The sequence below is a fragment of the Lycium barbarum genome, chromosome 8 (assembly GCF_019175385.1).
Source record: "Lycium barbarum isolate Lr01 chromosome 8, ASM1917538v2, whole genome shotgun sequence".
NCBI lineage: Eukaryota > Viridiplantae > Streptophyta > Magnoliopsida > Solanales > Solanaceae > Lycium > Lycium barbarum.
The window spans coordinates 78,870,439-78,881,917 of record NC_083344.1 but is presented as its reverse complement, the minus strand read 5'-3'; the positions used below and the strand labels follow the sequence as shown (position 1 = coordinate 78,881,917).

The 11,479-nt window shown below is 38.5% G+C and overlaps 1 protein-coding gene across 1 annotated transcript; it reads left to right on the top strand.

Annotated features, from left to right (window-relative positions):
• The first annotated feature begins 2,847 nt into the window (after positions 1–2,847).
• Positions 2,848–9,967, top strand: LOC132606222 (uncharacterized). The gene is made up of 9 exons (XM_060319628.1): positions 2,848–2,914; positions 3,864–4,061; positions 4,651–5,042; positions 5,346–5,531; positions 5,624–5,722; positions 5,866–5,937; positions 6,056–6,169; positions 8,317–8,592; positions 8,700–9,967. Exons 1-9 carry the CDS (start codon positions 2,863–2,865, stop codon positions 9,606–9,608), a joined length of 2,298 nt encoding a protein of 765 aa, XP_060175611.1. The 5' UTR covers positions 2,848–2,862; the 3' UTR covers positions 9,609–9,967.
• Positions 9,968–11,479: the final 1,512 nt, after the last annotated feature.

Here is an 11,479-nt window from a genome sequence, read left to right as displayed (position 1 = left end):
AGCCTAATGACCCTATTTTGGCTAGAAAGCAATCCAATGTCTGAAACCTATGTAAATGTGATCGGGTTACTTCGAAATCTCTACGTATGATCTTACAGACCCTAAATGTCCATAAATTATGTTCGCCACCTCGACCTGACCCGAGGTGGGCCCGCTAACCCCGAGATGCCTTATTTGTTCTATTAGGCTCTCTTTTGGGAAAAGTTTTGATAAGGGATCTTCGGTTATGAAATTGTCTTCTATGAAAGAATGTTTTGATTACTATAATGTACTAAACTATATTTTGAGCCATACGTACCACTTTGAGAACACCTTTGTGAAATGAACTTCCGTACTAACAAATTATTCGACTACTTTGACTAATGAGATGACTTATGATGTAATCAAGTTTCGAAAGACTATTTTGATATACAAATTGCATTGTTTGCTCACGACTCCGCTCGTGCCCTTATTATGACTTCGTTCACCGGTTCCCGGGCCGGTTATGATTCGTGCGTAATATGATAAATTCGGCCGTATGCTGTGTTACGGTTCCCGAGACCTCGCCATAGGGTCGGGTTCCGTTTGGAGTTATGCTGTGATATGGCTGGTGATATGTTATGCTGATTTGTGTGCTCGGGGATGTACGGAGATTTGAACCTTCTGGTGTTATGCTGTGTGTGGCACCCTCGTCGGAGTGGTGACCACGTTCCTGAGCTTTGCATGATTTTAATTGCATTATGTATAAATGTTTTGATACAAATTTTGATATATCATTCAGTACTTCCCTTTGTATCTGTTTGCTTTCAGTTGTGGCCCATATTTCTGTACTCTATGCTTTACATACTCAGTACATCTTTCGTACTGACCCCCTTTCCTCGGGGGCTGCGTTTCATGCCCGCAGGTACAGACACAGGTGATCCACCACTGTAGGCTCCACTTTCTGCTATTTTTCAGAGTACTCCCTTTGGTCCGGAGTCCACTTTTGGTACATACATCTTTTGCTATGTATATATATTTCTGTATATCTGACTATTTAGGTACGGCGGGGGCCCTGTCCCGTCATATGATTCTGTCGGTCTCTTTAGAGGTCTGTGGACATGTTTGTGGGTTAGGGTCTTTCTGTATGGTTATGTGTATATGTTGTTTGGGTGATCCCATACGCCGAGGCGGCCGGTCCGCATATGTTTATACGTTGCTTTGTTAGCCCTGTGTGGCCTTTGTTGGTGTTTGCTGTGTACAGGGTTATTCTGGATAGTCCGAAAAACAAAGGAAACTCTGCCGAAATTTTTCTGGAAATTATCTAAATTTGGAATATAGCCTCATCGGCTTCTGCTATATACTTGAATGCATTTGATAGATGGGTTTGGGTGCCCAGATCGGGCACTAGTCACGGCCTACGGGGTTGGGTCGTGACACTCAGATTGACATGAGGGGCTAGATTCTTCTCCTTTCCTTTGTTCCTCTATTGGTGTCCTCTTTTGGCTGCCCACATCTTGACTCTACATGTTTTTTTTGTGGATGTCCGTAGTCTTCACAGTAAAGGAACGGAGTGTTGAAAAGGTCATTTTTGTTGCTCTCCATTCTTTCCGTGTTTTGTAGATCAAATTTGCCCAATTTTCATCATCCTCCTTTTCTGGACAATCTCTAAAATAGTGGTCTATGTTACCACATTTGAAACATCCTTCCTTATTGCTTCTATTAGATCCTTCCCTTTTCGAGGTCTGACGAGAATCATTTGAGTTTCTAGTCCAACCATCTCGTTCTTTAAAGTGAAAACTCGTTTCTTAAGGTTTTCGCCTTTGGTTGTCATATTCTCTTTTTCTTCTTTCAGGCTTGTATGACTTCTTCAGAGCATGTTGTATCCCTGTATCTATTCATTCCTTTCAATGCTATTTTCTATTAATTTAGATTTTAATAAATAAGCTAGTGACTTTAGTATTTTTTCCTTAATTATTTCTTGTTGTAGTCTAATTATTTAATTATTTATATTTTTATTAGTCTAAAAATAGTTAGCTAATATTTATATATTTGTGTTTTATTTTATCTTTAAAAAGACAAAAGAAAAGCACAAAAATAATAAAATGAACATAAACTAACCAAAAAAGAAAAACAATTAAGAGTAAAGGACAAAAGAAACAAGAAAATAAAAGGATTGAAAGAGGTGGGACAGATAAGAGGGGTTGCTCAGATGGTAAGCACCCTCCACTTTCAATCCGAAAGTTGCGAGTTTGAGTCACCAAGGGAGTAAAAGAGAGAGCTCCCGATGGGGAGGGGTTTAAAAAAAAAAAGGTGGGAAAGAACAAAAGTAGCTAAGGCACAAGGGGAGGACACAACTATCGCGTGATTTGACGTGACGTGATGCTGACAAAACACATTGGTGATTGTACTTGCGACTGACACAATGAGAAAATGGAATGGGCAATTCAGGTAATGTTTTCATTCTATATGGATAGCAACTGTAATTAAACCTCATTTGGACAAACTTTAGATAAATACTTCATCTTCGATGAACAGTTTATGTAATTTTCCCTATTTATATTTACAAAACTTTTAAAAAGGCTAAATACATAGATAGCCCCTTAAACTTGTCATGAATTTCCATTTAGGCACTTGAACTTAAGGTAGTTCCTATTGAATACCTGAACTCATTTTAAAGTGGGTCTATTTAGACACAACTGGCTGACATGGCATATAGAGTGAGTCTCAACTGCCCTCAAGCGCGTGAAAAGTCATGCTTCTCTTTTTCAATTGTTTTCTTTTGTTTCATATTTACTAATCTCCTTCCTCTTCTCTGCGTGTCACCATATGCATTCTTCTTTTTTTGCACTTTGGTCGTAACAGAAGAAAAGAAAATCTAACGTATTGCAGCATCTGACCCTAATGTTTAAGAACACGTTCCAATATGGATTTCTTTCTATTTTGTACAGCCTTGGTATGTAATATTTGCCTTTTGCTGTTTAGTTCTCAATTTCTTCTGCAATTTTCATTTTTCTACTTGTATAAAATATTTTCTTTTTCTCCAGGAGCAAGCCTCTGCAAATTTGGGATAAAGAATTAATATAAACTAATATTTGGGTTGCATTTATTTTTGCTAGAGCACCATTAAATAGGATTAATGGATGAATGTTTTATATTGACTTGGTGCTTCTTGGTTTTCCTATGGTGACTTATTGCTGTATAATTTTTCCCATTTCACCAGAAAGAGGGTTTTATTACAGTAAGGGAGACGAAGAGGACCAAGGGCGGTGTTGGGAGCGGAGGGGAAAGAATTGGGGTTGGTAATTTCTTAAAGTATTTTTTTTAAAGAAAGGAATGGTAGGTGAGAGCTTTAAAATTTAAAAAGCAACATGTCAATTATTGATTGGATCTTTTTCCACATCATTGCTTTTGAAACACACGTGCTATGTTTTTATGTGAGATTGTTGTAGTGTCTAATACACACAAATTAAATTGATCTAATACACACAAATTAAATTGAGTTCAGATACTCAATAGGAACTACCTTTAATTCAGGTGCTAAATAAAAATTTATGACATGTTTAGGAGGCTATTTATGTATTCAGCCTTTCAAAAACGATTGCACTGTAGACAACTTTTAGGTCAAAGTCCATGGGTCTTCCAACAAAAAACCCATTACGAAACCACGACAATATAAATGGACTTAGTAAGAAATATGGGCCTATTTTTGAATTGGTCTAAATAACCCATCACCAACATGGGCTACAAACCCTAGTAATCAATGTCGAAGAACTGAGAGGAAATATCTAAGCAACTTGTGTCCATATATAAATCTGGTAAGCATATCCTCTCATAATTTTGGTGGTTTCTTCGCTCTGCAACCGATACAGTCTGATAGTAAAATCATAGCCGTTGGATCTTAGAGAATATGGCAGATGAAGAAGTGATGGGGGAAGTTCCATCCGTCGATCATCACAATAAGAGAAAGCTGGATGAAGTCGGGTCGGACCCTAAACCCGAAACGGAGTCGGATTCTGTGCAAATAGCAATTGAGGAAGAAGAGGCTGGTGATGTTGAAGCTAAACGACCTCGTTTGGAGGATAAAACTACTAATGGATTGGGTATTTTAGACCTAACCCCTTGTTACACTTTATGATTCCTTGCATTCTCATTTTTCTGCTCTTTTTGTTCAGGGATAAAGCTGATGATTTTGGTATTATTTTGTGGTTGCTTTATTTCTTGCATTTATATTTTAGGTCTTTATGATGAAATTCTTGTGCTGGAAAATTGTTTTGAGAAATACTTGAGGGAATTTGTTTTTTTGTGCCGAGAACTTGAAGTAGGCAGTAAGTGGATATGTGTGTAGTGAATGTTTATAGTGAGTTCAAATGTTGTTGGAGAGTTCTTTTAGGGATTGTAATTGTTGTAATATGTGAAAAAAGTACCAAGATTGTGTATGAGAAAGCTTGGTATTTTTTTATTTTTTTTTTGCATTTTACAGCAATTGCACTAAGCTTTGATAAAACCCAATTCCCTTTCTCAATTACCCGTGTCCATTTTTCAGCGGGTTGAATATGGGTTGAGCTCATGTTTGACCCATTGTGAAAAATCACTCACCCAACCCATTTAAATATGGGCGGGTTAGCAAAAAATGGGTAAGAATTGCCAGCACTAGTAAAGCTTATTGCGTTCTTTTAACTGTTTTTTCAGCATCCCAAAATGGTTATGAGGAGAAGGTAGATGAACAGCCAAAAGAAGATGATAATGAGAAGCCTAATACTCAAGAAGTAGCCAAGGAAGCTCCGGAATCATGTAACGAACAACCTGCTGATGATAATCAGCAAACAGGGGATGTTGAACATTCTGATGCCACAGAGATTCCCAAGGCAGATAAGAGTTCACAGGTCGATGAACCATCTAAAGGTGACACTCAGGAACCTGAGGCAGAGAAGAGTACTCAGGTCGATGAATCATCCAAAGGTGATGTTCAGGAGGAGCCCTCGGCTGAAGCGACTGAAACGGAGGGTGTTCAGCTTGATCCAGAGAATCCAGCCTCTGATGATCAAACAATCACACGCAAAATGGAGGTCCCCAATAATAAGGTGATGAAAAGATTTGTTCAAAACAACAGACATCTTGTTTTGCTAATTATGATTGAAAATTAATATTTAATATTCTCCTTGTGGAATACTTGGCTAGACATAAGGAGAATTCCTCACATTTTGTAACATAAGCAGCATGTTATGCAGTTCGACAAGCTCTAAAGTATATCATTTGTGTGCTGAATTGAGTCACTTTCAAGTGGGCAAATGTCTATTTCTTTTGATTGTACAGCTTTAAAGAGCTTTAAAGAGTGCCCAGCATTTGACTTGAATCTCATAGAGCTCTATGTAAAACTGGTACAGGTTGGCGTGCTTATTGGAAAATCCGGGGATACTATACGATACCTGCAATACAACTCAGGTGCTAAAATTCAGATAATGCGCGATGCTGATTCAGATCCACATGCTGCCAGTAGGCCAGTTGAACTGATTGGAACATTGGAAAATATAAATAAAGCTGAGAAATTAATAAAGGATGTCATAGCTGAGGTATGTGGTTTGTCTTCCTTTTGTTATCTTCCCAATTATTATGGTTCGTTAATCATGAGTCACAATGTTGTGATGAACTATTGACTCTCTAGGCGGATGCTGGTGGTTCTCCTGCACTTGTGGCTAGAGGCTTCGGCACTGTGCAAGCTGTTGTTGGAGAACAGATTGAGATACAAGTTCCAAATGAGAAGGTCGTATCTCTGACTTCTTCCACTTACTTTTTCTTTTCATGCCCTTGTTTTGATTGAGAACTTCCTGAGGGTGGAGGAGGTTATTATTTTTTGTTCTTCAGTTTCCATGATTGAAAAGGACTCGTCTTCTTATCTTGCTCTAGGTTGGTTTAATAATTGGAAAAGGTGGGGAAACTATTAAGAGCCTTCAGACAAGATCAGGGGCACGAATTCAGGTATTGATAACACCTTATGATATTTGTTGGCACATTTTGGTGCAAAGTGGTTTTTCTATTAGAGGCTGTCAAATAACTTGGCTAAATTTTCAAAATTAATGTTCTACTATTTCCCTAGCTGGTGCCACTTCCTTCGGATGAAAAAGAATCTAAAGAAAGAACAGTGCGAGTGACTGGTGATAAAAAGCAAATTGAGATGGCAAGAGAGATGATCAAAGAAGTCATGAGTCAGGTTTGTTCGGATTTTCTGCCTTATTCTTTCAGTGGGCTTGTGTGAAATTCAATGAGGTGTCTTTCAATGCAGTTCTAATATTTCAGATCAAGTATTTCTGATATAAGCATATCTCATTTCATTTATGTTAATGACTTCTTCTTGAATACTTATTCTGTAAGTAACTGTTTCTTGAATACTTATAGTTGACACTCTGACATCTCTACAATTGGGTTTGACCCGGAGCTTTAGACAGAAATGTATGTTATAGTGATAACTTTAGAAACTATCAGTAAATTTCAGATGCAAATCTTCTAATTAAGTGATATAATCCGATGTGTTCTTTATATTACTTAGTATACTTTGAGCCTCTAGGGCTTTAGTTTAGTGGCAAGACCACAACATATGATGTGTGGGTTAGGCGAACTGCTCGAGTTTGAACCCTGCGATCTACAAAAGCTTAGTGTTTAAGTGGAGAAGGGTAGATGGACGGGCCCATTGTCCACCAGAGGGCCTTCCGGGATTTCCTGGTTATAAAAAAATAACTTGGTATGTTATGTCAGCGTGCAACTTCTGTTGAATTTGATGCATGTGTTTTAGACTTTTAGCAAATCTTGTAGAATTAAATGTTGCCTCCCGGTTTCTGCATTTAGCAGTTGATTTGTTCTTGTACAGAATGACGATTTACAAGTTCAATCAGAAGATACATGTTAAGAACAGACGTAGTTGAGCAGATCTTCTGAAGTAATAGTGAGGGAAGAATGTTGGTTTTTCTTTTTTTTGAGACTGATTTTTGGAACATTGGTATGTTACTTAGTGTTATTATTAAAGGGACGTGAAGTTATCTGCATAAGGTCTTAGGTAAGTGGGAACTTCTTAATGGTTTTACTTGAGGCACTTGTTTAGGTAGAATATCGTAATCGTACTGTACTAATTCCTTTCTATTTACTGTACTTTTAGGATTTAATTAACATCCTGTCTTGTAGTGGTTACTGTGATATGTGTGGTGAGTAGGCACTTTGCATGAGATGAAGAACAATGTCATGATGAGAGCTTGTTGAACATTCATAAAAGTTTGCGTGCCAAAGTCGATTGAATATAGTTAAAAGAGAATGTTGTGTTGGGATGTCGGTTGCCATGATTTATATTTGTCAAAAGGTGCCAATTTCGAATTGGTTGGCTTTAAAAATGCAGATTTGGATTTTGTCTTTGACATCGCAGCATTGCGTTGGTGTAGCCATAGACAACTACTATTCACTCTCGACCATCGAAGAGAGGTATCAAGCATTAACCCTCGCCATTGCAGATGTTAATAGTTGGTAAGATTGCTTTGAGACTTAAAAACTAAAAATGATAGTAATAGTAAGGTTTATATTAAAAGAGTACTCTCTGGATACCCTATGCTCTGTGCAAGACACCATGTTGCAGAATATGCCATCACTCGTTAAATCATCTGTATTGAGTGTACTATATCCATGATGAAATCTGATCTCTTATTATCTTAAACATAGGAGAATTCAATAGTCGGCCTGTTGACTTGCAATAGCACATGGTTTTTGGAAGTAGGATGAGTATCATGGTATTACACAAGTGAATGCAATAAATAGAGGTTCTTTTACTCAAGACTGAAGATTGATAGTTCTGCCTCTTGGATACTATGTACATGTGATTTTTGAAAATGCTTGATATGTATGTATTAGAATTCAGATGATGGTTTATTTAGTTTATGTGATATAGTATCAGGGAACATCAATTTACTTCCTTTTGTGCTTTCTTGCTAGTTTTACGGGTGACTGATCTGATTATTTTGGTTTCTGAGGTAAGAGTGTATTCTGTATAGGCAGTTGTCCTTGATATTTTCTTACTGTGTCCTAGATTGCTAATATTGCTTCTATCCTTTGCTTTTGTCATCAGCACTCTTCTATCTATATCTTAATGTGTTCTATTGTAAACTCAATTCAAGTGCAATCTGTGAATCTGCATATAGTGTTTTCTTGCAGTTATTGCCCTGCTCCAGTTCAAGCTTCTGCAAGTTTCATTTACTTCATTTCTGGCAACTATGCCAGAGCTTGTCATATTTTTGCTCTTATATTTTTTGTATATGTTTGCAATTGCGTGGCTTTCTAACTTCTCTAGTTGTCTTTCTTTTTAACAATGGTATGTGATAGCCTGTAAGGCCTCCATCAACTCTCTCTTCGGGTCATGGTCAGCAGGCATTTCGCCCACGTGGCGGAGGTGCTCCCCCACAGTGGGGACCCCGGGGTGGTCATCCTGGGCAGTTTCCAGGTTATGATTACCATCAAAGAGGACAATATTCATCTCGCAGCCCACAATATCCACCTCCTGCCTATGGCAATTATCCTCCACAGCAAGCACCAAGAGGCGGGTTTGGTCTGGGTTGGGAGCAAAGGCCTCCACCCTCTATGCAGGGCCCTCCATCACAGGTTAGTGGTTATAACTGTTAATTACAGCAGGCAAGGTATATAGCCAATGCCTCAAGTCTAAATTTCATACTCATGCATCTAGCCCTTCTATGGGTCGACCTTCTCAGGCAAACTACAACTATGGGCAGCCACAGCCACATGGTCCAGATTATGGACAGTCATACCCTCATCAGGCACAGCATGGACAAGGCTATGGGCATGGATATACTGACGTAAAGTATGACCACCAGATGGCTCCACAAAATCAGTATGGAGGACATGGACCTTCTCAGCCGACATCTTACCCTCAAAGTGGTGCACATCCCAGCTATGGCACACACGAACAATACGGTAAACCTCCTTCGTATGGTATGCATCCACAGGCTTCGCATCCGCAACCTTATAGCCATCCCAGGGCTAATCAACCTGGAGAAGTGCCATATCAGGGTCCAGTTCCATCAACTCAAGGACATGGTGCTAGTATGCCGCAACAGCAGCAATACCCCTATGCATCAAGTGGGCAAATGCAGCAAACTTACCCTGCATATGGATCTGCCCCTGCTGCCGATGGATATAATCATCCACAAGGTGCTCCAGCTTCTGGTACTGGGTATCCTCAGCAAAGTGCCCAGCCCGTTGCTGGATATGGTCAGCCTGTGCCACAACAACCTCCTGCTTATGCTCAAGCTGCCCCTGCTGGAGGTTACAGTTCCTACCCTTCACAGCCTGCTTACACTGAACAGCAGGCCACAAACAATGCAGGCTATGGTTATCAGGGACCAGCTGACCAAACTTACAGTGGTGCTCAGGCTTCAACAGCTTATAGTGCACCATTTACTGGACAGCAAGGTTATGCTCAACCAGCTGCAGTTCCTGCTTCAACCCCAGCTCAGCCTGGTTATGATCAATCCATGACGCAACCAGGTGGTGGTTATGCGACCGCACCTGTTGCTGCTGCTGGTTATGTGAAGAGTGTCTCACCCCAGCCTGGTTATGCACAGTATGATGCTAATCAGATGTATGGTGCCCCCAGGTGAAACTTCCTTGTTATCTGGTGAAATTGGCTTCAGGAGAAGTGTGCTTGTCCGCTCTAGGCTGTTAGTTTGTACTAGTTTGAATTTCAGATGAGTCTCTCATTGCAAATGGAATATTTGATTAGCGACAATGTCTACTGTGTTTCTGCTTTTTGTCCTCAGCAATATATACACGCTTAATCATAAATGCTAAGGATTTATGGGAAGTAGGTATTCTTAGAAACTTGTTGCACACATATGATACTGTTGTGCTAGTTGTAGAAGATAATATGTATTTCAAAGTCTTGCGTTGGTAAATTTTCAACTCTTATCGTTGACAATTTATCTCAATGAGTGATGAAGATGAAAAGGTTGACAATTTATTTCCATGAGTGATGAAGATGAAAAGATATTACAAGGCGATTATGAATGCTCTATCTTAGCATTTGAACTGTATTTTGTAGATTTTGAAGGAATAGCGTGAGAATGGCCTTTGATTGCCCCAGATTGCAATTTATCCATGTGTGTGTATGAAAGTTAATAGTATTGTGTTTGAATATGATCTTTACGTGATAAAAAGTTGGGAAGTTATGGGAGAAACCATTATTCCACTTGAAATACTCTTCAAACTAGTTTTTTGATATTTCAGAAAAATGTCCAAACCATTGTTTACAAGTATTGGATTTTATTATTTGCAAATAATGAAACTATATATGGCCATAGTAACATGTATACTGTGTATTTATCAAGAGGACATGTAGAATCTGTACTTTTATGTCCCTGGCGCTAGTTGTTTTTTGGATCGTATTGTTATTTCTGCCTTCTAGTGATGTAGTGAAGGTATGACGAGCTTTCCTTCTATGGAGGCGACAAGAGCTTAAGTTGTATTTGAATTTGAAAGTTACAACCCCAAGCGTCAAGCGGCAGGTTAAGGCCTCATTTGTTTGCACTTAAAAAGAAAATTTTTATTTTATTTCCTTTAGATGTCGGTCATTAAGTGTATTTGTTTTTCGAGTTTCAATTTTAATCATTTGGATTAACCATTAAGTGCGCTTTTTTGTTTGTTTATGTTCCATCCATTCATCGCTATCGCCTTCACCCCATTAACAAACTACTGACGTTGCCGCCTACCATTATTAACTAGCACCACACACAATCACCATGTTCGGCCACAACTACTATCACTGTCAATAACTATAATCAATCATAACCACTACTAGCTATCATTTAAATCATCGCCAACAACCACCATTGACACACAACAACCACCAATTGTCATCATCACGATTATATATCATCAACTACCGTCATCATTCACTATCATCCTCCACCACCAACTGTCACATCAACCACTATTGTCAACCACCACTGACTACTATCTTCAACACCATCATTAGCCAACATCATTCCCGATCGCCATCCGCAACCACCACCGCTGGCCATCATTACCGCCAGCTAATATATGATTTTAAAAAATATTTTATTAAGATAGTGGTAGATTAATTTAGTATTTTGTTAAATTTTATACTTGTCCATTTTTAAATAAAGATAAGTTTTATATATTCAAATATTGAAAAAACAAACAGTCTTAATATTTAATATTTAGATCTTAATACAACCTCTTAACATTCAGATGCATTCAGACATTTAAATCTTAATGCATATTTTAATGTTCAGGCGTGTATTCAGATTCAGACATTTTTTATCTTTACTGAAACGAAATGAGGCTTAAGAGAGATTGATGCAGGCAATTCGCAGAATTGCCCTTTTTTTGGGGTGGTATTTAAATTTTGCCCCTCATATTTGTGGTCTTTAAATTTTGCCCTTCGGCTAAAATAGGTTCCGGGTTCGAACCCCCGCTCAATCAAAAATTTAAATTTTTTTTGAAAAACAGA

Coding starts and splice junctions, on each gene's coding strand:
- LOC132606222 (XM_060319628.1), top strand. CDS start 2,863: ATGTTTAAGAACACGTTCCAATATGGATTTCTTTCTATTTTGTACAGC. Junction 5,938..6,055: donor GATCAGGGGCACGAATTCAG/GTATTGATAACA, acceptor CTATTTCCCTAG/CTGGTGCCACTTCCTTCGGA. Junction 6,170..8,316: donor TCAAAGAAGTCATGAGTCAG/GTTTGTTCGGAT, acceptor GGTATGTGATAG/CCTGTAAGGCCTCCATCAAC.